This window comes from Alexandromys fortis, unplaced genomic scaffold (assembly GCF_014885135.2).
Source record: "Alexandromys fortis isolate MF-2015 unplaced genomic scaffold, M_Fortis_MF-2015_v1.1 scaffold_26, whole genome shotgun sequence".
Taxonomy (NCBI): domain Eukaryota; kingdom Metazoa; phylum Chordata; class Mammalia; order Rodentia; family Cricetidae; genus Alexandromys; species Alexandromys fortis.
In genome coordinates, this window is record NW_026067894.1 from 3,353,896 (window position 1) to 3,380,581 (window position 26,686).

The 26,686-nt window shown below is 49.0% G+C and overlaps 1 protein-coding gene and 1 non-coding gene across 2 annotated transcripts in view; both read left to right on the plus strand.

Moving 5' to 3' along the window:
- Window positions 1–26,686, plus strand: part of Vwa5b1 (von Willebrand factor A domain containing 5B1) — a 51,773-nt gene that overhangs the window by 9,155 nt on the left and 15,932 nt on the right. The window contains exons 7-16 of the mRNA XM_050152496.1: window positions 3,680–3,856; window positions 9,013–9,123; window positions 11,056–11,258; window positions 11,708–11,822; window positions 12,151–12,336; window positions 13,003–13,174; window positions 14,735–14,925; window positions 21,276–21,477; window positions 21,864–22,178; window positions 25,056–25,193. Coding sequence (XP_050008453.1) covers window positions 3,680–3,856; window positions 9,013–9,123; window positions 11,056–11,258; window positions 11,708–11,822; window positions 12,151–12,336; window positions 13,003–13,174; window positions 14,735–14,925; window positions 21,276–21,477; window positions 21,864–22,178; window positions 25,056–25,193 — 1,810 coding nt within the window. The remainder of the gene's footprint in view (window positions 1–3,679; window positions 3,857–9,012; window positions 9,124–11,055; window positions 11,259–11,707; window positions 11,823–12,150; window positions 12,337–13,002; window positions 13,175–14,734; window positions 14,926–21,275; window positions 21,478–21,863; window positions 22,179–25,055; window positions 25,194–26,686) is intronic.
- Window positions 13,999–14,105, plus strand: LOC126510395 (U6 spliceosomal RNA). The gene has a single exon (XR_007594369.1). It is a non-coding gene; the product is annotated as a U6 spliceosomal RNA (small nuclear RNA).

The following is a 26,686-nucleotide window of genomic DNA, read 5'->3' on the forward strand; positions in this document are numbered from 1 at the left end:
TCCTAGAGTGGGGTGCGGTGCTACTGCACTTAACTGTTCCTCACCTTCTCGCTGCCCTTGCTGGTACAGGGCTGTGGGAAGGGAAAAGGACAGGAAGATGTGGACCACCTAACTGCTTGCACCAACCCCACGATGGGAGACTCCAGTGGAAACTCCTGATGGGGGAGATTCAGGAGGTTTAGTATCATCACTCTGCTTACAGAGGGAGGTGGGGGCACTGCCTTGCAGATGAATATGCTAGAAAGGGAAGCTGAGCGAGGTCTCAAAGATGAAGGCGAGTGTGGCATGCCAAAGGTGCCACCAAGCTCCCAGAACAAATGATGCTGTGGAGAGGGTGACACCCCTCCCCGCTCCCAGGCCTGGAGGTGGCTGCCCTGGCTGCCAGGCCTCAAATCAATTAGCTCTGGGACCACTGTGGCTAACGAGAATTAATATGCTACCTTGGGTTCGTTATGCAAATAGCCTGCATCCTCACGGAGTTCTGAGAATGACGGCGATCAAGAGGCAGCTGCTCAGAAGTGATGAGTTTATTGTAATTGGATAATGGCAGCTTGAGGAGCCATTAGGGAATCCGGAGCCAGGCACCCATTTGTCCCTCTGAAAGGCGGAATCAGGTTGCTAGAAGGAGCTCCTTGTGGCTGGCAGAGGTTGCTGTTCCTGTTTTGGGCTCTGTCCATCCAAAAAAAACAACCAAGCCAGGCAGTGGCCTTTTGGCAAAGGGGGTTCTGGGTGGGAGGGAGAGTGGGATTCACAGGTGGGAAAGAAGTCAGGTCAGGGGCATCCGGAAGGCGAGCATCACCCAGGAAGGATGGGTGATGAACTGCCAATGGCTGATGTAGCAATGAAAGGGCAGGGCGTGCTGAATGGAGGAGATGGAGGTCCTAAGAGAGACAGAGACTGAAACAAACTAACCAAAAGATGCTCAGAGAGGCCAGTAGCAGTCAAGGCACACAGTGGGGCGGGGCTGGAGAGAGAGAAAGAGCCAGTGTCTCTTTTATTCATTCAGCAAACACTGAACTCCCAACTGATGCCAGGCGTTCTCAGTCCTAGAGAAACAGCCTCGGAAATGTTGCATTCCTTACCTCAAGGGACTTACAGCCTAGAAGAGGAAGACCAGCAAGTGAGCAAGACTCACTGGGAGGGGGCTGAGACCATGGGAGAAGCAGGACAGGATAACACGATGGCAGGCATTCTTTAGCCAGGTGTCAAGCAAATACCCATTTGAGAACAAGATCTGTCTGGCAGAGGCCCACAGGGAGAGGAGTGGGCAGAGAGCGCAGCCTCTGGGATTGCAGGCAGAATAGCAGGATGCAGCTGAAACAGCCCAGTAGTGGGCAGACATGTGGGACTTCATAAAGTACAGCATAGACTCCATGCCTTAGAGTACTGGGAAGCTGCTGCCGGCCGCTGTGTGTACAGAGACCACAGGGCGTCAGCAAGAGGTGTCTGTGGAGGTAAGAGAAAAGCCTGCCCCAAACTTGGGCAGTGCCACAGAGACAGCAAACAGGACACGTTCAGGGGTCTGTCTCTTAGGTAAGGAGTGAGAGTCTTTATTGAAGAATGGGCTGGGAGGGGTCTGGAAGAGGGGAACACTGGAGACAACTGCTACATCTCTGGTGTGAGCACAGGATGGGCGCTTATGCCCACTGTTAAGATGGAAAAGAGAGAGAGGAGAATGAGAAACACACACAGAGATGTGTGCATACAGACAGCCTGCGGTGGAGGGAGTGGGGATGGAGGAAACAGATCCAGTTCAGAATGAGCTGGCTAGAGAGTCAGGAAAAGGGTTCTGCAGCTGTGTGGAGCCTGCGGCAGGCCCGGAGCCCAAAGGAAAAAAACCGGGCCAGAAGATAAAGGCACCTGCTTGACTGCTAGATTTAATCCCCAGAACCAACATGGTGGAAGGAGAAAACAGATTTCTACAAGCTCTCGTCTGACGTCCTCATGCACACGCTCACGCAACAGCAAAATTCACAACAACACATCAATGTAAAAACCAATAAGCAAAACCAGAAAGCAAACTAGCGAAAGGTTGGCAGTAATGTGCCTGCCAGGCAAGCATGAAGCCTGAGTCCCATCACAGCGCCCACATAAAAGCCAGGCTCACAGGCAGGTAATCCCAGCACTGGGGAAGCAAAGACAGGGGCAGGGGATCCCTGTGGTTTTCAGACAAGTCAGTCTACCCGAATGGGCGATACTGAAGTTCAGTGAGAGGTCGTGTTTCAAAAACTAAGGTGGAGGGCAATTGAGAAAGACACTCAAAGTTGACCTCTGGCCTCCACGTGCACACACACACACACACACACACACACGCACGCACACAGGTAAAATCAAATAGAAAGCCTTGGAGCCACTGTTCTTCCTGACTGTCACTGCTCATCGCTTAACTGAACACCACAGGACTCCCTGGAGATACAAGAGTCCAGGATGAAGCACAGTAGCTAGAGGGGAGGCAGCAAGCAGAGCAAATGCTGCACTCAGTGTGAGAAGTGCTTGAATCCCCCAGGATGGGCAAGGGCAGCCGCAGCAATGATAATGACATTGACTCTGCCGGGCGGCCATCGTCACAAGTGTGGCATCCATCCACACGACCACTCCACAAGGCAGGCACGCGCATGCTCATTTCATAGAAACAAGTATACCCGCGTGGAAGGGTGGGGAAGGCTTTGCAAACATGGAAAATGTGAGAGAGAAGAGTCATTTGATGGCGGTAGGGATCCAGTAAGCAGAATGGTGACCAAGGTGAGCCAGAGAGGGGCTTGCATCCACTGTAAACACGGAAAATCATTACTCAGTTACTCTATGTGCTAATGTAACTCATCCTCAGGACCACCATAAGAGGTCAGTGTTTGCACCCCACTGTACATGTGAAGAAAGGCCCAGAGGAAGGACTTACCTGATACCACATGGTTGCATGGCATCAGAGTTGGGGTTTAAATTGGAAACATGCAAAGCCTGTGCTTACTGCTGCTGCATGCCATCCTCTAGTAGGCACAGGATCTAGGGACAGCCAGCCTGGAAGCTTTCGGCACAGAGTATTAGTTGGATCTAGGTGATGTTTGGCGAGTGATGGGGCGCTGGTATGAGTCCCCAGGATTCCTCAACTGCCCGAGTGTTGCATGACTTTTTCCAGGGTGATGTGGACAAGTGTCTGTGCACCCCAGGTGGGCCACCAACAATGAACTAAAGAAATGACCCCACTTCCAATGTAAATTAGTGAACCAAAGAGTATGGGGTTACTTACAGGAGTGTGATTGACTCAACAGCCTCAATAAACAGCCCAACTGAGAGTGAGCAAAGACTCAAGAAAGCTGTGTCCCTTGGAGCTCCCTGAACAACTTGGGCATATTGAAGAGTCTCCTCTTCCCAGCAGTGAATGCTGCTTCTAGAACCGTGAGCGGGTATCTTGTGAATCCTGTAGGTTTCAGGAACCCTGTAAGACCTATGACTTGTGTTGACTTCCAAAGCCTTGTAAATCTAGAGTCCTGGGCAGGTGCCTTGTGAATCTTGTAAGTTTCAGGAACCCCCTGAGACCTGTGACTTGTGTTGATTTCTTGAGCCTGTAAGTTTAATTTCCCTCCTGGGTCTTAAAGAGCCTCCCTGCCACAGGAGGAAATGTTTTAGTTAGAAGGAAACAGCTACACTCCACCAAATCTGAGAGTGTTCCCTTCTCCTCCAGACAGAAGTCATCCGGAAGCGTCTCCACAAAGACATTCCCCACCATTCGGTCATCATGCTCAACTTCTGCCCTGACCTCCAGTCTGTGCAGCCCAACCTGAGAAAGACCCACGGGGAGTTCATCTTTCTCATCGACAGGAGCAGCAGCATGAGCAGGACCAGCATCCAGTGCGTCAAGGTACCGTGTGTGGGACCCTGTCCCCGGGAGCCAGGGCTCAAGTCCATTGGCTACGCTCCCTTCTGCCTGGCTTCCCAAGACTTTCTGTTCTAAGAAGCCACTTGTTCAAAATCAGTTTAAGCAGAGACACCTAAACTCAATTTGTTCCCAAAATAAACCCTTGAAGTGATGGAAACAGAACCAGAGAAGCTATCCATTTGCAAGGCATGAGGTCCTTCACTTTCTGCAGACTTGGGCTGCAAGCCTGCACTGGGTAAAACACTCTGCTAGGTCCTGATGGGGAAGGGGCATGGGTGGGGGGGGCATGTGCTGGGAGCCTGGAATGTGTGGGATAACAGGCTAGCCCCTCAAAGTGTGTCTTGGTTTTTAATCCAAGTATCCTAAGAGATTGAGCCTCTTGTCACAGTCTCCACATGAAGAAACAGTTCTTGAGAGTTGTGGTCAGCTACCCATAATCTGGGATCAAACCACTGACTGCCTAACTGCCCCCACCCCACCCGACATCACAGAGTCACTAGACATGGCCCCTATAAGTAGAACCCAAGAGAAAAGATTGGATTTGCTCTGGGTAGGTAGCCAACTCGGTAAAGTGCCTAAAAGGCCTAGAATTAGAGTCTCAGAATTCATGTCTAAAAAAAGTCTTCGGTGCACACTTGAAATCTCAGCACTGGCCAGTCAGCCTAGCAAGCTGGTTCTGGTTCAGTGGTTGACCTTGACAACAGCACCCCAAGTTGTCATCTGGTTTCCACTAGTATATGCACACATGTGTGTGCGTGTGTGCACGTATATGAGAGCGCATGCACGCACACACACACACACACACACACAAATAAAAACATTTATTCTTTCTCCCAAATGACTGGTGGTGGACAAAGCCATCTTAGTAAGAGAGAAAAAAATCCCAAGATGCTAACAAAGTCAGTACCTCATAGAGCTCACAGTCAAGTGTGGTGTGGCTTAATAGCCAGTCAGGAAGGCCTGGGAGTTTGATTTTTGTCTCCCTGTTTCGGAAGCTCCAGAAAAAAAAATACAGAAGAAGAGCCTCCCTTAACCACCACAAATCCCCTCTTCCCTGCCAGGAAATCATTAAGCTTGTTATGGAATTATCCAATGTTCCCTTTTATTGTGACTTCTGCAGGTGTCTGTCTCCCCATCTGGAGTTATGAACTCATTAAGGGAAAAGAACTGTCGCGTCCTCATCTGTCCCCGTGTGGCCTAGCTCTGTACTTCTACGTAAAACACCCTCATTCTATTTATTGGACTGAGGGATGGATTGTAGCTCAGGAGAATGAGAGAAGGAAAACCAGGAGAAAGTGGGCTCTCCTGTCACCAGAGAGTCCACCCTTTCCTCTTTACCTCACCCAGGGGGCGGGAGCAAGCTCTTGTTTCCAGTTTCCAGAGCAACCGACTCAATGAGGAGAGAACTTAGGTGGAATCCACAAGGCCAGCAATCTCCTACTCCCCTTAGTTCCTCTGCATCTTGAATAAGGTCAGAAGCATCATAAATGAGAGCCAAGCGCCTTCAGGAGGCATCCTGACACCTCACACAGGAGGATGTGAGATTGGGGAGGTCCTTCTACCCCTGCCTGCCACCAGAGGTGGAGGCAGGCGGGGAGCTGTCCGAGCTTTCTGGGGTGCTGAAGTATACTTGTATCTAGTGTGGCTCTCTATAGCCTGTTCCACACCCACACTGAGACACCCCCTTGATCACGTAAAAGAGCCCCAGCATTAGAAACTGAAAACAGTCTTTGGAAAGCAGTGCATACCCTGTCCCTCATATCTGGGGTAAGGAAACTGGATCCTTAAGGGGTTAAATACTTTACCAAGTATCACAGGACTGGTGGAGGGGCTGAGCCTTCCAGATCTGCGTCCATTTTTCTTGTGCTGCTTAGGAGAAGTGAGCCACGGCATCTGGTTTTTACAAAGCTCTCTTGTTTATGTCATTTCTGCTGTGTGGCATGGTTGAAGGAGCAATCCCGGGCTCCAGAATTGATTCTGTCACAATGGCTATGTGGCTTTAGACAAACTGATTCTCAACTGTAGACCTCATTCATATTTTCTGTGAGGTGAGAAGGAAGGATTGATCCAGGGAGGGCCACTGTGTGTCGTGTGGCCCTCGGCTTCCCGCTCCGCAGCCTACCGAGACATCAGTAATTGATCCTGACCCTTCCCCGCCACCCCACCCCCACCCCTGCTAAGCCTGGACTGTGTCTCTGTGTTCTCCTCATGCAACCACTCCAGGAAGTTGTTGTTGTTAAAATGAAATTGTTTATGATCAGGAACCCACTTCGTTAGCTGCAGTCCTCTCTACCATTACCACTTCAGAAATCTCTGACCGGGACATTCTCTAGTCTGTCCTTCAGTCCCCTTGCCCCGTGGAGTCTCCCCCCCTTGCTTTTTTTTTTCTAGTTCCATTCTCTGGGCTCAAGGTCATCCCTTCACAAATGGCTCTGCGCCCGTGCAGTCCACTCAGCTAAGCATGACCCTTTCAGAGAAAGGCACAGAAATTACTCAGGGAAAGCCTTGCCAAGGAGAAGGCTTGTGGGGGGTGGGGTGGGGATGTTTGAGTCATTCATCATGGTCCATCGGGTAGAACTTTTAGGGAACGCAAGGCTGAGGGAGGAGGGGAAAGAGTAGAAATCCAAACAGCCCACGCCAAAGGGGAAAGTTCAGGCAATTTAATTTCCGGCAGCTGGCCTCATTCTTCAGCCGCCACTTGCTGCCAAAAGCAGGGCTTTAAAAAAAATTCTAATAGGTGTGAGTCGAGGCGATCTGTATGGATCAGCAGAGCCTCCTGCCAGCAGGAATATGCATTAGTGGCCAATGAAAAAAAGCAGATATTGACTTCTTTCGTAGAGATACAAAATGTATTGACACAGGCTGTGCGGAGAGGCAGCGGGGACATTAATGGCATCATTTAATGTGAGTGTTTGCAGAAGGGGACAGAAGAGGGCTGCAGGGCTGTGGCGCTTAGCCGGTTGGATGATGTGGCAATTGCCGGAATCAACTGGCAATGTTTGCTTCTATGTTCTAGAGTATTATGGTCTGTTTCTCTGAAACTATGCTGAGATGCCAGAGAATGGGGAGCATAAATATGGAGGTAAAGGGGAAGACCTTTCATTTCCGCCTCTGGGCTGAGGCACAGCCAACATAAATGAAGACTTCAGAGCTGTATTAGGGAATTTTTTTTCTTTTGATTTGATTTATTTTGTGGACATTCTGGGGTGTGTGGGGGGTGCCAGAGAACAACTTGTAGGGTTCATGTCTCTCCTTCCACCATTTGGGTCCTAGGGATGGGCAGCTGGTGCCAACTCGCCAGACCCGGAGCTGGGTTTGTGAAGATCAAAGCCAGAGGCCCAGGTCTTATGACCCAGAACAAGGCCTCAGCTTTCCTGAGCTTCCACCCACTTCCCTACAAACTAGGGGCATTGGTACTAATACAGACCTCACTGGGTTGGTAACAGCTCCACGTATGTCTTCCTCTGTGTCGTGCTGAGGCTCAGGCAGACCCAAAGTCGAGTGATTAACAGGAAGGTGGGGTTTCCACTTGAAGCTGCCTCCCTGGCCCACTGCTCTATACTCCGTGTGATGGCGACGGAATGTGGTTGTTAACTGAGGTTGTCTAACGCTGAGGCCTCCCGCCATAGCAGCGGGGTATTGGTCACTCATCACCACTCTTGCCAGTCTTCCTTCCCACCGTCACTTCCGCTGTTTTCCTTCCTTGCTTGCTTCCTTTCTAGATTTTGGTATACAGTTGAGATACACATGTAGCCCAGACTGGTCTGGAAGTTCCTACATAGCCCAGGCTGCCCATGAGCTAGTAATTCCCCTACCTTCAAATCCCCAGTGCTGAGATTTGAGACAGGCACCACCATACCCAGCCTCATTGATTTCCTCATATTTTCTCTTTCTTTTCTCCCTTCCTTCCTTCTGTCCTTCTTTCCTTTCATGTGTGTGTGTGTGTGTGTGTGTGTGTGTGTGTGCGCGCGCGCGCACGTGTGTGTTGCATGTATAGGAGAATGCAAGTTCATGCATCCATGCTCATGCATGTAGAAACCAGAGCAGAATATTGGGTATCTTTCCTCTATCATTCTCTACCTTGTGCCTTTAATAAGGGATCTCTCCCTGAACCTGAAACTCACCTTTCCAACTAGGTTGGCTGATCAGCCAGTTCCCATGATCCGCCTGTCTCCACCCACCATTGCTAGGGTTACATGAATCCACAGCCACACTCAGCTTATTATTTGGGTGCTGGGGATTCGAACTTGGGCCCTCTTATTTACAGAGAAAATGCTCGCACTCTTTCCATCCCCACACTATTATAGTTAGCACTTTTACCAAGGTCTCCTGGTGGTGCACATTTACAGAAGATAGGGACACTAATGTTCAGACTCTGGAGGTCAAGAGACATGACTGAATCCTTGCTGCACTGTTTACTAACTGGATGCTCAACCAATCATTTGCCCTCTCTGAAGAATGGGGATAACAATGAGCCTGTTGCTGAGGCTGATCAGCAAGGCAACACACTTGGAGTAAACCATTTGCATCTAATAAATATGAGTTAAAGAGACTTCCTTGGGGATGTGTCACCAGTGATAGGATGGTGCTGATGCAGGGGTCTTGGATGGGCGTCAACAATGGGATCTTCCCTCAATGTCACGTTGGCTTTGGCAGAGGGGAATGGGCAGACCATGCTCTTCCCACCTCTCAATGTCAGCAAGAGGTGATGGGGACTCCGAGGCCATTGCAGAGTGCTCATGATGAGTCAGGCCTGTGTATGGATTGGGGGTCACATGCTGGTAGCTTTGATGGGTCAGCCTCTGGTCAGGAACAGCAGATTTTTTTTTTCGAGACAGGGTTTCTCCGTAGCTTTTTGGTTCCTGTCCTAGAACTAGCTCTTGTAGACCAGGCTGGCCTCGAACTCACAGAGATCTGCCTGCCTCTGCCTCCCAAGTGCTGGGATTAAAGGTGTGTGCCACCACCGCCCGGCCAGGAGAGGCAGATTTTATGATACATAGAGAAGGAGTGCTGGGTGCAGGTAGTGTGACAGGTCCCTGTGGAGGTGGCTCCATGCTGGAAATGGCAGCATTGGTGTGTGGTGACAGAGTGGCAGTAGCCCCTGCTGAACTCTGAGAATCCCTTTTCTTGCCTGGCAGGAGGCCATGTTGGTGGCTCTTAAGAGCCTCATGCCGGCCTGTCTCTTCAATGTCATTGGGTTTGGATCCACATTTAAGACCGTCTTTGCTTCCAGTCAGATCTATAATGAGGTAAGGAGAGGTAAATCTGGACCTGGGTGGGTGATGGGCAGTGGTGAGCAGGAAGGGGAAGGGAACAGCAAAGGGGTCACACTGGGGACAGCCTCAGAAGCTGCCTGCATGAGGCTTGCTGATGCCTTCAGAAGTCTTCTGCCCCTTACAGTAAAGTCTGTGAGATCATGGACACGGAGAACGGGGACAGAGGATAGGGACACATCTGTCATGCCCATGGCCTGCCACCCACCACAGCCCCTATCTCTTGAGGATCATGGGTTCATCCAAGGCTGAGCTACAGAAATAAATGGTCGTAGACAGAAGAACAATTAAATGGCCAAGTGGCTTTAAAAGTGGTTGTGGGGTCCTTACAAGGCGAGAGCTGCTGTTTGGAACAAAAGGACTCTGGCCCCAGCAGCAAAACTGGGCCAGTCTATCCAGAGCTGAGAAGATGGGGGAAGGGCAGACAGAGTGAGGAAGGAGGAAGGAGAAGAACAGCAATGGCTACTTACTACTATAAGTAAAGGATGGATTTTTAAAATAAAAGAGAAATACATGTTGAGCCGGGGATGGTGGCACATATCTGCAATCCCAGCGCTGGGAAGGTGGAAGCAGGGGATCAGGAGTTCAAGGTCAGCCTCAGTTACATGATGAGTTTCAGGTTAGCTTGGGCTACGTAAGAATAACAATGCCTTTGATCACTAATTTTTAGATCTAGATAATCAAAAGGAAAAAAATGTTTGAATTTCCCTTGATACCATCAGTCAGACAAAAACAAAAATGACAAGGAAAAGTGATATTTCCAGGTCACCTTCTGTGAGTTTCTGTGCGTTTCCACACATTTTCAAGACAGGGACTAGGTCTTCCACACTGGGACACGACCTACTTTCCTAGTCTATCAGGAACATATTTTCATGCCAAATAAATCCCATCTGTGACAACATTTTAATGACTGCCTGCCCATAGCACAGACAGAATGGGATTGATTTGTTTACAAAGCCTGGAAGCTGGCCTTTCCGTGGCCTCCATGTTTTTCTACTTAGTCATTTTTGCTTATGGATTTCCTATGCATCTTTGCCTGTCTCCTGGGATGAATTCAGAGCTATGTCTTCATCATAAGACTTGCTATTGACAATATTGACCATGACTATTATTTTTTAAGATAAGGTTTTGCATCATCTAGGGAGACTCTTAACTCACACATAGTTGAGGGTGATCTTGATGTTCTGGTCCTCCTGCCTCCACCTCTGGAGAAGGCATGCCCCACCACAGCTTGCTCATATGGGGTTGGGAGTGGAACCCAGGGCTTGCCTGTATACTACCAATGAACCATACCCCCAACTTCAGTATTGACCATTCCTTCTAAGTCCCTCCAAACATGGGTGTAGGAAGAGAATCTTCCTGAGCCAGGGGCAGGAGATTGAATCTAGAGGGAATCAACCCCTACTGCAATGCCATCTATCTGATATCCATAATACATGGCGAACCGGTCCCCACAGGTCGGTCCAGGAGGGAGGGGATCTGGAGCCCAAGCCAGGGAAGCAATTGTCTTCTCAAAGCGTCATGGGAGTCAGTGCCAGAGTCGTATCCAGTGTTCATGTCTGAGGATGCTCAGTACTGTGCTCTTTCCTCCGTGCCCCCTGCTTCCCTTACCAGGCAGGGAGATTGCTTGTGCTGAGCAGTTAAGAGCTCAAAAAGTCTACATTGTTTTCTGGGGGTGCTTATGTCCCTAAAGAAGAATTCAGAGAGGACAATAATGTCATTATTCTGCAAATGGTGGCACTTCAAGACATTGACGGGGGATGAATTTCATCAGTGGCTGATAATTTTCCGAATGGGAGGGAGGACAGGGGTATATGGCTGAACTAAGAGCTAGAGAAGAGAGTTCATCCTCAGTAGGCACGTGGTGAACCTAGGACCTGTCTGCCCTGCCATGGTCCTTCCCTGCAGGCGAACTTGGCCAAGGCATGTGACTGCATCCAAAGAATACGGGCTGACATGGGCGGCACCAACATCCTCTCCCCTCTCAAGTGGATCCTGCGGCAGCCAGTACACCAGGGCCACCCAAGGCTACTCTTCCTGATTACTGAAGGGGCTGTGAGCAACACAGGGAAGGTTCTGGAGCTGGTGCGGAGTCACGCCTTTTCTACCAGGTCAGCCCAACCTGCGGGTCTAGGGTCTGATTACCCCAGGCTGCCTGAGTTTGGGGGAACCCAACCCAAATGAGAACAAATTTTCACTGTACCAGAGGGAGAGGATAGCACCTACACTTCCCAGAATGCCTTGTTTCCAGGATGCTGAGAGGAGATGCTTTCCATGTGTGCCCTCTCTCTCTCTCTCTCTCTCTCTCTCTCTCTCTCTCTGGGGTATGAGTTGTCCACAGCTTAGCATCTAGAGACTACTGTCAGTGCTGACTGGGAGTTGGTTGTAGTGTGTGTGTGTGTGTGTGTGTGTGTGTGTGTGTCCATGATAACTCCTCTTCCTCCCCAGGCTTTTACCTGAAGACAGAACCATCTCTAAGCTGCCTCTGCTGGACTATGCTCTGTCTCTTAGTCCACTGGGGACAATGACCCAGAGCTACCTTCCTGCCCCTGTCCTCCAGGTGCTATAGTTTTGGGATTGGACCCAGTGTCTGCTACAGACTGGTGAAAGGACTGGCGTCTGTATCCAAGGGCAGTGCGGAGTTCCTGACAGAGGGGGAGCGGCTGCAACCAAAGGTACACAGAAGGACCTCTAAGCATCTCCCAGTCCTGCAGCTTCAGCAGCCCAGACAGGCCCAAAGCTGAGCTCTATGCTGGGCCATTGAGTTCATCAGAGCCATACTTTGATCCTCTGGTTTTCTCCTTTATAAAATGTTAAGCTCAGAGCTGATGGCCAGGATCCATTCCAAGAGTCTAAGGAGTTCAGAGGTGTGTCCACCGCTGGATCAGCTGCCCCAAGCCTGTTGTGCTTTCCTCCCCTCACCATCCTCACCATCTTTTTGTCTCCTCCTCTCTTCATGTCCTCCACCCGCATCATCCGCTCCATTCTGACACTCCGCAACAGATGATCAAATCCTTGAAGAAGGCCATGGCGCCGGTGCTGAGTGACGTGACCGTGGAGTGGGTCTTCCCCGAGACCACAGAGGTCCTGATCTCACCTGTTAGCACCAGCTCCCTCTTCCCTGGGGAACGGCTGATGGGCTATGGCATCGTGTGCGACGCCTCCTTGTACATTTCCAATTCCAGTCCCGTAAGTACCTCAGGCACGTGGGAGATTGGCTGAGGGGCTGCCTCCTGGCCCCTCTCCCAATGCTCATCGTGGCTGGTTTATAAGGAGTTACAAACTCAAGGCCTGAGGTGGCTAAGTGTGAAGTGTGTGTATGTGTGTGTGTGTGTGTGTTTCATGAAGAGTAAAATGAAAGAACACATGGTTTATCTATTAGGAAACAAGAATGAAATTTAGAATTACATTTTTAATTTTTTCAGTGTACAAAGTCAATGATTAAATATTACCATAATATAAGAAGAAATTCTATTCTCTCTCTCTCTCTCTCTCTCTCTCTCTCTCTCTCTCTCTCTCTTGTTTTTGTTTTAATGTTGTATTGTTGAGACAGACTTGTACTTTGTAGCCCAGGCTGGCCTGGAACTTACTATGTAGCTCAGGCTAGCCTTGTACCACAGTTCCTGAGTGCTGGGATCACAGCTGTGAGCAACAATATCCAGCTCCATATTCACCATCTCTTGACCAGAAATTCACCTCAGTTCTCCAAACAAACCAGCAGGCACTCCTTCCTTATTCTGCTATGTTCCCAGAGGTGGAAACCCACCTGAGCCCCCCCTCACACCCTTTGCTGCCCACGGAGGTTCTTGGTGAACCTAACTTTCCTCTCACCCGTCTTTCCTCTCCTGTCTCCAGGACAAAAGGCGAAAGTACGGCACGCTGCAAGCTCAGGAGTCCAGCAGCTCTGTTTTCTATCACTCTCAGGATGAGGGACTTGGCCCAGGCAGTGGGAACTGTGCCAAAATCTTCAACCCAGGGCAGACCCAAGATGCCCATCCATGCAATGGAGACTCCCCCTCCCATCACGGTTGGTCCTCTGCTTTCTGCGCTGCTCTGTTCCCTTTTCCTTGGAAATGGTGATGATTGCTAACTTATATTGACCAGTTACTACATGTTAAACATTTGGTAAAAACCATCTCTGGGACCAGTGGCAGCTGTGAGTGTGGATACAATGATACCCACAGTACAAACCAGTTAGCAGCTATGGGGGTGGACATGCTGTTACCCATGGAACAGACTGGGAGACAGAGACTACAGAATCTCAGCAACTGGCTTAGTTCTTGGATACTAAAGAGGGGGGTCAACCTAGACCTATGTGCCTTTGTAGAGTTTGATGCCATTTTCAAAAAGCATTTACTGATTATTGGGGGGGGGCAGTAGGATGGCTCTCACCTGGCACCTGCCCTCAAGATCCCCCCTTTTAGACACAAAGGCACAATTGACCTTAACTCTGATAAAGCAGAGGAACAGAGACCACAACTGTGGTGACCCCAGGGAGAGAAGAGCGAATCTGCCTAAGATCACAGGCCACTGAGGGCGGGTTCTTAGTCGTGGGAAAGGAGAGGAAGTGCCTGGGAGCGGAAGCACTCAAGCAAAGCCATGGAGGCGTAGCACATAGAAAGCACTGGCCATTGGCTACTCATCTCTTCCAGTGTCCTCTGACCACTCAGCATCCCTAAAGGGGACAGGAGGGACTGGGGAGATGGCTCGCTGGGTAAAGTACTTGTTGAGCAAGCACGGGAAAGCGATTCTGGATCCCTAGCGTGTAGCCCACTGTTGAGAGGATGCAGGAGGATCCAGGGGCATGCTGGTCAATCTAGCTTAGCAGCAAGCTCCAGTCAATGGGACGTCCTGCTCACCTTGGCAGCATATGGACTAAAATTGGGACGATGCGGGGGAGATTAGCATGGCCCCTGCACAAAGGTGACAGGCAGATGCATGACACACTCCATAGCGTTGAATAGATTCAACATGAAATAAATGCAAATAAAAGTAAAAAATACTAAGATTGGGGCCGGGGAAATGGCTCGGTGAATCAAGTCCTTACCACACCAGCAAGAGGGCGAGAGGCTGGCTCCGCAGAACCCATCTAAAATGAGTTGAGTGGAAAACAACTGGGGAAGATTCCTGACATCAACTTTGGGTCCTACCTACACACACATGCCCAACTACCCACACACACACACTATATCACACCACATACACTACACACACACACACACACACACACACACAAATGCATGAACACTGTACAGACATACACACACAAATTTAAAAAGAAACAAGGTAGATAGCAACAGAGAAAGAAACCTCACATCCCTCTCTGGCTCCACAAGCATGCATGTGCATGCACGCACACAGGAGAACACACACATACATGATGAAGAGGGTAGAAGGGACAGTTATGAGAAGTTAGACCAGGACCAGACCTGGCAAGGCTTTGGATGCTAAGTGAGACACGTGCACATATTGCTGTAAGAAAATGGGAACTTAAGACATTTCAAACAGAAAAGTGGCATGTTAGCCCCTTTCTTTCCCCCCACTACCCTCCACCCTGATAACACCCCCTCTGACTACCCTTGTCCAGGTCCGGATGTCTCCCAACGACGGAGGGCATACAGCACCAACCAGATCTCTAGCCAGAAGACCAGCCCAAGGCCCACCACAGCCAGCGACCCCACTGGGATTGCCAGGAGACATCCACTGCGAAAAGCCAAGGTGCAGGACCTTGCCAATCAGGGCAGCTCAGAGAGCCCGCGGTGGCAGATTGATCTGCAGGTACCTAAGCAGGGCTGGGTGGGAGGGGCTGAGAGGAGTTTGGTTTGGCTATGGCTCACACATAACAACAAAGATGGAGTGTTTATCAACACAAGAACACGGAGTATCGGGTAGAATGCAGAATCCAGATCCAGCTAAGGCCAAGCTTCCTGTTGATGTTAGTTTTCATATATATTGATGACCTCAGACTGGTCATCTCTGGCTTGGTGAGCTTGCCCGAGCCCTGTACACAGCACTTCCCCATTGGCACAGGACACTGTATAGATTCTTGTCATTAGGTTTTATAGTACCTGGGAGAGGAGGGAGTTTGGAGACCATCCACCCTCACTTGGTACAGATGTGGCAACTGAAGGTCAGAGAAGTAAGATGACTTGCCCAGAACCACACAATGGGTTTGACCAAGAAACCCTGGCCCTCAGGGTTCTTGCTTTCCTCCTTCACACTGCTGGTCCTTCCATGACTGGGCAGTCAGTCATTCAAGGCAAAGAAAATAGGAGTCAGAGCCACCACAGGAAAGGTCACCAGTGTCCTGTTAGGTCATCCCTCAACAACCTCAGCATCATTGCTGTTAAGGCTCTGCCGTAGGGGCTGGTCCTGGACACGATAGAATATCCCAGGGGCCAGGGGGATAAATCCATCTAGTTGAGACCGCTATGCCAAACCACATCATGACTTAAGCATTCTCTTCGGGACAGAAATCACTTGTCCTAAGCATGTGGGCCCGAGCGGCTTCCCACCACCTCCAGTGCACCTTCCCACTTCCCCGCCAAGTTCTCTCCCAATCTCTCCATATGCACAGGCCACATACCACCTGGCCCCTGGGGACTCTCTGGGCTTCTCCAGGGACCCTCGATGTACATGGTTCGCGATAGTCTTGGAGTTAGACATTCCTCTCATACATTTCTGAACCCCTCTGAGCCCCCACTGCCTAACCCACAAGATGGGGTGAGTGTCGATGGTGAGCCACCATCCGCTAGCAGATACAGAGTGGAAGCAGATCCCAGAAGGAGGAGGCTTCCAGGCTGTAGGGGATGTAAGGTCCAGCCCCAGCCCAATGCCTGGCTGTAACCTGTGTTTCTCAATGGCAGCTCTACTCACTGAGTATTCCAGGCAAGCTAACTCCTTTCTTCCTCCTATCTAGCTTCATCTCTTTCTCCTCTCCTGTCTGACTTCCTGGGGAGATCGTGCCCCTCCCCAGCACTCCACTCCGTGTATGTAGATTCCCCAGAGTCTCTGGCTGGGGGAAAAGCTAGCTGCTAGATGCTTCTGTTACCATGGAAACTGAAGCAGAGTCCATTTCTCTCTGACCCGGTATGGGTGGTGGTAAGGTCAGGAGAGAATATCTCAGTGGAGCGATCAGGGAGTCATAGCTGGGCACCTCCCCCCCCCACAGAGGTGCCCTAAAAGTGGCCACTCTCTTTCCATGCTTCGAACCATAGAGACAGGAAGACAGCCCTTTTGTGGGAGGCACATGTCAACAAAAATACATACTTAAAGGGGGCTGGAGAGATGGCTCAGCGGTTAAGAGCATTACCTACTCTTCCAAAGGTCCAGAGTTCAATTCCCAGCAACCACATGGTGGCTCACAACCATCTGAAATGAGATCTGATGCCCTCTTCTGGCTGCAGACACACAGACAGAATATTGTATACATAATAAATAAATATTTAAAAAAAGAAACAACTTGAATATCNAGTTCCAGGACAGGCTCCAAAAAAACACAGAGAAACCCTGTCTCGAAAAAAAAAAAAAAAAAAAAAAAAAAAAGGTCTGGCATATCCTGGTCTGGTCTGGCCTTGAACTCCGTAAGTAGTCAAAGGTGACAATGAACTTTGGATTCTCCCGCCTCCACTTACGAGTGCCTAGATTGTAAGTATGTTCCCACACCAAGTGTGTGCATGGGATCAAATCCAGGGTTTCCTATGTGCTAGGCAAGCATTCTACCAACTGACTACATCCTCATTCTTATTTAAAGAAAGTACCACAAGTACCAATACCTATGATCATCTACAAGGACCAATGATCAATATCAAAAATATATAATGTACATGTTCTTATACATCTTACAGATAGATATGAACATTCATAAAGATGAATGTATGCAAGCATTTCTTGTCATAATAGCAGCAAAACGTTGAAAGAGAACTGATTGGTTAGACAAATGATGATAGAGCCACATAGTACACTACCAGGCTGGGTGTATAGGTAGGATGTGCTGTGGTTAGCATACACCTGACTGCCTAGCCTTCGTTGCTCACCCTCAGCCTTATTGGGTTACCAGTAAGCAGATCTTACTGATTTTGCACCTCAAGTACCTTTGTAAACTCTTGTGTTGTTTTTTTTTTACAAATATAAAATATATAGTTACATACAAAGAATAAGACCACATCCACTAGTTTGCATTTCCAACTGTTAATTTTTTATCTAGTTAGTTCTTTTCTCGTCTTTTTATTTTTAAAACTGCCACCCCCCTTTAATTCCCCTCTTTCCCACTGTCGTGCTTTTGAAGTCAACTGAAAGGGTCTCCCACGGATATTCAGTCAATAAGAATGTATAGGATTACTTTCTATATATCTTAAAAATATGCACATATGCTGGGCGGTGGTGGCATGTGCCTTTAACCCCAGCACTTGGGAAGCAGAGACAGGTGAATCTCTGTGAGTTCAAGGCCAGTCTGGTCTGCAGAGTGAATTTTAGGACAGGCTCAAAAGCTACAAAGAAACACTGTCTCTAAACATAAAATAAAAAATTCACATGTGTATTTTATTTATGTTAATAAATAGTTAATAGTCTGCATTTTTATTTGCCCATGACAAACCATGCTGCCATGGACATCTCTGTCCCCATGTCTTTGTGTCTGTGTGCAAGAGCCTCTATGGGTTATATAATCAGAAGAGAAATTACTGGGCTATGGCATGTTGCTTTATCAAGTTTACTGTCTGCTTCCAAATTGCTTTCCATAAATGGCTGAATTACTTTCCCCCGTTGACATACAAGAGTATCACTTTTCTAGTGTGACCTCTAATATTTCGTTGTTTTATTTTACATTAGCCTTACTTATTTGGTTTAATATCATTTCTATATTTAAGAAACAACTTGGGGGCTGGAGAGATGGCTCAGCGATTAAGAGCATTGCCTGCTCTTCCAAAGGTCCAGAGTTCAATTCCCAGCAACCACATGGTGGCTCACAACCATCTGAAATGAGATCTGATGCCCTCTTCTGGCTGCAGACACACAGACAGAATATTGTATACATAATAAATAAATATTTAAAAAAAGAAACAACTTGAATATCTTTAAAAAAAATACATACTTAATAGTGTGAAGAGACCCTCAAAGTTTACTGATATCCCCCCCAAATTACACAACGCCTGCTAAGGGGTTTTGTCTTCTCATCTTGTTCTCCGGCCAGGTCATGTATGTGGTCTAAGAAACTGGAAATGCGTTTTAGCCTAATATTCTCCCCTCACAAAAGTCATCCGAACTACACCGAATTCCGAATTAAACCTTTCAAACGGTTCCGCTGGGTATAAAGTACAAATAAAGTCTACCTCCCAACACCAACACGCACTTGATTCCGAGTATGTCTTTCTAGAAATACCATGCGCATACACGTATATGCAGAACGCAGGCATATTTTAATAGCTGCTTATGCAAACTGCCCCCCAACATAGTGCCTCAGTGCTTTTTTAAAATACATTTTTATCACATTTGTTTCCGCTGTGTACACGTTTGGGTGGGCGAGTGGGCGTGCATGCGTCTGCACCCATGTGGAGGTAAGAGGGAGAATTCCTAGGAGTCAAACTCCGGGTGTCAGGATTGGCGGCAAGTGGCTTTACCAACCGAGACATCTCACTCACTCTCTTAATGGCTTTCGGATTCATGTTTGTATACAGTAAAATCACTCTTTCTGTTGAACAAGTCTCTGAGGCTGACAATCGCCAGCCTTACTCTTTGTCATCACTGAGATACAGATCTGTCATAATGTAACATTTAAGGTAATTTTTCTCAACTACCTTCTCACAGGAGTATGAGGAAATCCTTCTATTCAGTACTCACTATTCAGTGAGGTCCTCCATTGCATAGGTATACTATAACTCACTCTTCCATACTGATGGAGATGTAGTTTCCAGAAGGTTTTTTTTTTTAAGTCAGGGTGCCACTGGCTGGCCTGGAACTCACTGTATAGACCAAGCTGGCTTCAAACTCACAGAGGCCTGCTTCCCTTGCCTCCGAAGTGCTAGGGTTGAAGGCATTGCCACCCCTACTCAGATTATCAACACTGCAACCAATAAATACACAAGGCTTGACCAGAGACCCTGGCACTCCCATGGTTCCCACAGGGTTAAATTTGTAAAAGTAAAAAATCGCTGTCTCAGGTAGCCCGTGGATTTCAGTTGGTGATAGGCAGCCCATTGTCCCAGTGTGTCCCCCCGCCATCCATAAGAGATGATGACACATTGCCACCAAACATTTAGGTATTTGTGAATCTCCAATATGAACAAAGGTAGCCTTTTTTAACTGCCATGGCTCTGGGCGTGCCCGCTTCACTTATTGGTGTATTTGATTCACACCGCTGTGGATGAACGCCCTCACTATTCTAATTTTGTCTTTTCCCTCCAATTACATGCGAATTTTTTTTTCTTTTAAAGACCCGGGTAAGGATAATTGTTTATTGAGTACACCAGAAGAGGGCAAATGGGCTGGGCAGTAGGTACGGTGCCACTTGACCCTTAGGGCAGTGATACACGAGGCAAGGGGATGGGGTGTCTTCCTGTGTTTGAAAGAAGTCTCCTTGTATGTAGCTTCTGGGCAGATAGTTTGTGTCATGAGGAGGAGGGCAGTTCAGATTGGCTGGTGAATGATCCTAGGATCTTAGCATGAGTCACCATGGATACAATCCAGGCGTATAGTCAGTCTCTGCCATGCAAATCAGGGTAGCCCTGGTCCAAGGATAACTTCACCTGGCGCTGGGGTGCAGTTCTCTGGGGTCACGTCAGCCTGACATGCTGTCCTGTCATGACCCCTGAGTCTCATATGGTGGAAGAAGTGCCATGTGTGTCCTCTGGCTTTACACACAAACACACATGATAAGGAAATGAAAATGCATTTTTTTTAACAAACACGTGCACTTACAGAAGTCAGTGGTTGGGTGGGACCTAGCCTAGAGGATCCTGAATTCTCAGGAAACCCAAGAAATACCAAGAGCATTTCCTCTTAAAAAAAGAACTCATCATACGTGTTGCAAGGGTATTTCCCATCTACCCCTTGGCTTTCAGATACTTGTTTATACCAAGCCCAAGAACAGATAGATGAAAATCAAAACAAACCAAAAAGCCCGTAAACAACGCCAAACACACATGCAAGCTTTGTAAGACGAGTGTAGAGAATTGATAAGCCACGGAGAGCCCACTGTGTTCCGTAAACAGTGCTGAGATCTGCAGCATTTGGAAAATCAAAGTAAAAGCTGGCTTCTCTCGCCTTATGGGAAAATAAATTGCATATGAATCAAAGACTTAAACACACACAAACAAAAATAACAAAACTTCTAGAAGATTTTTGGGGGGGTGGGAAAGACCTCTTAAGCACAGCATATGGGGAGACATAAGGGAAGGGCTGGTAATTTTAACTACACACAAAAAAGGTTTGAAGCTTTATGCCAAAAAGGAAAGTGGGTTTGGAATTCTCCATGGTGCAGGGTTCTCTGTGCCTCAGAGTTGACCTGTGCCTGGGAATTTTCTGGTTTCTGTTTCTCATGGGTGGTGGAGACTAAGCCATGAGTCCCTGGGTCCTGTGGTGACAGCCCAGCCCTGGGAAGAGCTGTGGGGCAGAGAGAGAGGGAGGGGACAGAGAGAGGGAATTGGGGGGGGTGGCTCAAGCCACCAGCCACCATGGGCTTCACCTCTCCCTTCATTTCTTCTCTTTCCACCTTCCTCTTCCTCCTTCCATCCTTACTCCTTCTAGTCTTCCTCCCTCCTCCTTTTTCTCCTCCCTCCTCTTCTTCCTCTTCTCATCCCTCCCTCCTCCTCTCACCTTCTCCTGTCCTCCTCCCCTTCCTCCTAATTCTCCCTTCCTCCTCTTCCCCATCTTCTTCTCTTTCTCCTCCTTCTCATCCCCTTTTCATCCTCTCCACCCTCCTTCCCGTTCCTCCTTCCTCCTCTTTTTCATCCTCTCATCTCCATCCCCATTCCCTTCCTTGCTGTTCCCCTCTTCCTCTGTCTCTTGCACCTCTGCATCTTTGCACCTTTCTCTCCATCTACGCCCTTCCTACTCCTCTTGCCTCCCTCCTCCCACTCCCCCTCCTCCATTTGTATCACCCCTCCTCCCCTCCACTCCTCTTGCCTTCTTAGCCCTTACTCAGCAGTGGCCATGACCTGAGCCAGGGCCCCAGACTGCACGGCCCAGGGGCCCGCAGGCCCTCCCTACTGCCTCCAGGCTGCCAGCCCTTGCTGCTCTCTGGCCAGGAGCCCCAGGCCTGGAACCCTATGAAGGAGCTGGACCCATGTTCTAGCCCTAAGTCTGCCCCTGACAGCCGAAGCTCGGAGGATCTGGGTAAGTGTCCAAGGTCCGAGACTTGACGGGACAAAAAGGCCCAATTTCAGGGGACAGGGTCAGGGGACCAGTGGCTGCCTCTGTGTCTTTGTGAAACTCTTGCTCTGAGAGCAAACTCTTGCTTTCTAGTCCCACCTTCTCCACTCAACCTGACTGTACCACCCCATCTATCCAGCCCCTCAGGGACAAGCTTTCGGAAAGGTGGATCTGTCTGTCCCTCTCTGGGACAAACCCAGACCACCTGTGCTGCACTAGTCCACTAGAAAGCTGTCCTCAACTTCTTAAGGGAGGGGAGGCTAGCTTTGTGTTTTTCTAGAAGTGACTGCCACAGAGGTGGCTCCCTGTCTCTGGCCTCAGGTTCAGCCCTCTTGTCCCTCCACCCACAGAGCCACCCCACCACCCTTCCATCTTTGAAACAGAGATGTCCTCAGACTGGGAGCCCATGGCTGAGTCGGAGGAGCAAGTCAGTCCCTGCAGGCCTGCCACCCCAGGCCCTGTACAGGGGAAGGCCTTAGTCAAAGGCCTGTGCGACAACCAGCGTCTGCAGTGGGAGGTGAGCTTTGAGCTGGAACCGCCAGCCCTGCAGAGGGAGGACGAGCAGGATGCCGACATGTGGAGCAAGACCTTCCACCACCTGGCAGCGCGCGCCATCATCCGTGACTTCGAGCAGCTGGCGGAGCGTGAGGACGAGATCGAGCTGGGTAAGCACCCAGGATTGAGGAGGGGGCCATATGCCCTACCAGAAGCCAGCCCTTTAGAAGCACGGTACCCCACCCACAGCCCAAGGCCTGCCCTCTAGCAGCTAGGATCTCATCAACTGCCCAAGATCCACCTCCTCAGTCTTCAGAGATCTGCCTACACCCCCAAAGCCCTCAAAGCCTTTGCTCTAGGGGTTCCAGTAACTCACCGTTTCCCTAGGTTAACCATCTAATGGAGCAGCTCCACCCAGTGTCCCCTCCCATGCCTAAATGTCCTCCCCATCTCTTAGCAAAGCCTTGCCCATACCACATGGAACTCCCTCTAATCTAGTGTCCTGTCCACCGTCCTGTGTATGTATATGCCCACCCCTCTTTACAGCACATCCTGATGCCAAAACCATACCCCCTCTCAAAAAGAGTTCATCCCTGCCCTTCATAAAAACCCCTCCCACAGCCTCGAAGTCTGCCCACGGGGGCACAGCGCTTTGCCTGCCTCCTAGATCCACCCATTCTCTCATGGAAACCCCACACCCAATATCCTGCCCTCACCCCGTTCTGCTCAAGGCTCCACTATTATTCTTCCTCCCCTGTTCTATCACTTACCACCTCCCACCACCCCTGCAGTGGCCAAGGCTCTCTGCCTGCCATTAGCTGTCTTCAGGGGCCTACACTCCACCACACCTTTCCCCCACATATTTAATGGCGCTTGGGACTCTATCCTCAACCTGAGGTAACCCCTTCTTCAACCCTGGCCTCCTCCATCCTCCTCTCTTCCTGCCTGCTTCTCTTCTACCTCTGTTCCTACATCCCTTCATCCCCATGCTCCCTCACACTCAGCGGCCCGTGCCTGGTTCTGGAGACCCAACAGTGATAGGAACTCCTCTGAGGCAGAGCCTTTCCTATAAGGTCCTTAGACCTAGCCAAGATCCCGCACTCTCTCATCAGCCCCATTGACTTCCTGACCATCAGCTGGGGACCCGGCTGAGGACCAGGCTAGGTGCTTGGTCCTGTAGATGCTTCTGAAGGTTGGTTGGCATAGAACGGAGCAAACCCATCTTTTCCCAGGAGCACCTGGCACTGGCTAACAGAGGCCAGCATTAATCAAAACAATTACACAGAAAATTAATTAAGCACTGTTTAGAAACACACGAATCTAAGCCATGTATGAGATGGATGGTTCAGGAGCTAATTTAGTTCAGGAACTGGGGCGGCCTTTCCCCAGAACATGACTATTGAGATCTGGACGAAACTTGCTTGGAGAACAGAGGCAAGGGCCAAGAAGAGTTACACAATCCTTTGTTCTAAGTTTATGCTTCATTTGCATACTATGTGACTTATATTTCATTTGTATTTCAGGGTAATGCATGATACTCTTTTCTTCCCGTGAATATTCCCCAGCCCTCATTTCCCTGGCTTCTGGAAAGTCCCAGAAGGAGGCTTCACTACTTGGTAGAAAGGGCCCATCTTCCAGGCCTGGTCATCCTAAATCCCAACCTTAGGTCCTTATTAACTTGCTGTATGACCCTCCATGGAGTGCTTCTCTGGTTTTAAATCTCAGAGAGAGAGAGAGAGAGAGAGAGAGAGAGAGAGAGAGAGAGAGATATCTCTGTGTGTGTATGTGTGTTTGTGTGTGTCTGTGTATGTGTGTATCTGTGTGTGTCTGTATATCTGTGTGTGTCTGTGTGTATCTGTCTGTGTGTGTGTTTGTGTGTTTGTGTCTCTGTGTGTATCTGTGTGTGTCTGTATATCTGTGTGTGTCTGTGTGTATCTGTCTGTGTGTGTGTTTGTGTGTTTGTCTGTGTATGCCTGTGTGTATATCTCTGTGTGTGTATGTGTGTTTGTGTGTGTCTGTGTATGTGTGTATCTGTGTGTGTCTGTATATCTGTGTGTATCTGTCTGTGTGTGTTTGTGTGTTTGTGTCTGTGTGTGTGTTTGTGTGTTTGTGTCTGTGTGTGTATCTGTGTGTGTCTGTATACCTATGTGTGTGTCTGTGTGTGTTTGTGTCTGTGTGTATCTGTGTGTGTCTGTGTGTGTGTTTGTGTCTATGTGTATCTGTGTGTGTCTGTGTGTATCTGTGTGTGTGTCTGTGTCTGTGTGTTTGTGCCTGTGTATCTGTGTGCCTGTGTGTGTGTCTGTGTGTCTGTGTCTGTGTGTGTGTCTGTGCATCTGTGTGTGCATGTTCGGGTGGAGGTGGGAGTGATAGTGGTGGGTAGATATATCCCGAGGTCCGAGGAGGATGCTGGGTGTGTCCCTCTACCACCCTCTACCTTGCTCCCTTGAGACAAGAGTATCTCACCAAACCCAAAGCTTGGGGCTTTGGAGCCAAGCTGACTGACCAGTGAGCCCTCTGGGTCCTCCTGTTTCCCTCTCCCCGCATCTCCAGCAGGGGTCACAGGTGGCCATGGCCACACCCAGCCTTGCAGTTGTCCACTGGGGATATAAACTCATGTCTTCATGCTTTCTTAGCAAGCACTCTTACCGGTACGTGAAGCCTCTCCCCAGCCGCAGCTGTTCAATCCTCTCCGCCATGTCATAGGTTTCATCTGTTCTGGAACCGCAAAGCCCTGTAACAAGGTCCCCATTAGTCATCCGCAATATTCAAATACAAAATACAAACAACATAGAATACCTCTTAAATAACACAAGCTACTTAAGGGAACTGGCTATCTTTTATTCTAAGATAATGACTTAATTTTTTACATTAGAATATCCTTTATCTTTGTGAAATGATGATTTTTTTTTTGGTCTGGATGTCTTTAATTAGTACATTCAAGATCTATTTGATCCCAAAGATGGAGTCTGATGGCCAAACTCTCCTTCTAGTGTCTCCAAGCAATACTTTGTGATCCCAAGCAATGAACCTCACTCTTCCTCCCCTAGGGTCCAATCGCCGGTACCAGGTGAACGCTGTGCACACCAGCAAGGCCTGCAACATAATCAGCAAGTACACGGCCTTCGTGCCCGTGGACATAAACAAGAGGCGGTACCTGCCCTCGGTAGTGAAGTACCCCAACTCCGGTAAGGCGTGCATGTTAGCCCATGGGCTCGAGGAGGGGCTGAGATGGCTGGAAAGGGCAGCCCTGCAGACAGGGGTGCAAGGCCATGCAAAAGCAGAAAGGCTCCCAGCAGGTGGCTGGGCCACTGAAGGGGAGAGGAGCAAACGCCTTTACTGTATTTGGTTTATCTCAGGAGGGACAATGAATGACAGAGAGTCCCAAAATGTCTGGAATGATGCAACTTAGGTACAGATGGGTCAGAGTGGCAGCCTCCCTGCTGTTTCTGTCCTGATGTCTCTTGGCAGGTGTCTACGTGGAGAGAAATCAATCGACATACAAGGCTACAGGAGCAAGATCATACCAATACACACTGTTTCCAAAATGCGGGTGTGAAATAGTCTATCCCAGAAAGAACGCTTAAATGCTTTATCTGTAATATAGTGTATTCCATTGCAGGGAGCTCCCATCATCCATCAGGCCCAGCCTGCTAACAAAAGCCTATCATTCCAGTTACTCAGAAGATTGGTGCCCAGGGATGCAATTCAAGGGCTATCTTGGGCTACACACTCAAAGGCTAGCCTGGGCAATTTAGCAAGACTTTGTCTCAAAATAAAAAGTAAAAAAGAGAGCCAGAGCTATAACTCAAGGGCAGCGTGCTTGCCTAGTGTGAGAGGCCCCAAGGTCAGTCCCCAGAACCAATGTCTTTTGTTTGTACACTCAACCCATATTCTAAAGCATATTTTTGATCCTCTAACCCCCATAACAGGTTCTGCAAAGTGACTCCATTAATGCCCCATTTGTCAGATGGGACACAGAGGCAGAGGAGATTACATGTCCTGAGGTTACTGAGCAGGACAGGCAGAGCTAGGCTGTGAGTCCCAGTAGCTTGGTCCAGTCTGTGTTCTTGCCTCTGTTCTGTCTCTTAATGTATTGTGACCAGGGACTGGCAAGGTGACTCAGCAGGCAAAGGTGTCTGCTGTCAAACCCAAGGAGCTAAGTGTGATAACTTGGAACCCACATGGTTTAAGGAGAGAAAGTTGTTCTCTGACCCTCACATGTGTGTGTGTGTCATGTGTGTATGTATCTGTGATGTCTATGTGTATCTATGATGTCTGTGTGTACCTGATCTGTCTGTGTGTGCCTGTGATGTCTGTGTGTGTCTGTGATGTCTGTGTGTGCCTGTGATGTCTGTGTGTGCCTGTGATGTCTGTTGTCCCTGATCTGTCTGTGTGTGCCTGATATGTCTGTGTGTGCCTGTGATGTCTACGTGTATCTCTGATGTCTGCATATATCTGTGATGTCTGCATGTATCTATGATGTCTGTGTGTGTCTGTGATGTCTGCATGTATCTGTGATGTCTGTGTGTGTCTGTGATGTCTGCATGTTTCTGTGATGTCTGTGTGTGTGTGTGTGTGTGTGTGTGAGAGAGAGAGAGAGAGAGAGAGAGAGAGAGAGAGAGAGAGAGAGAGATGCATATGTGTGATGTCTGTGTGTGTCTGACGTTTCTGTGTGTGT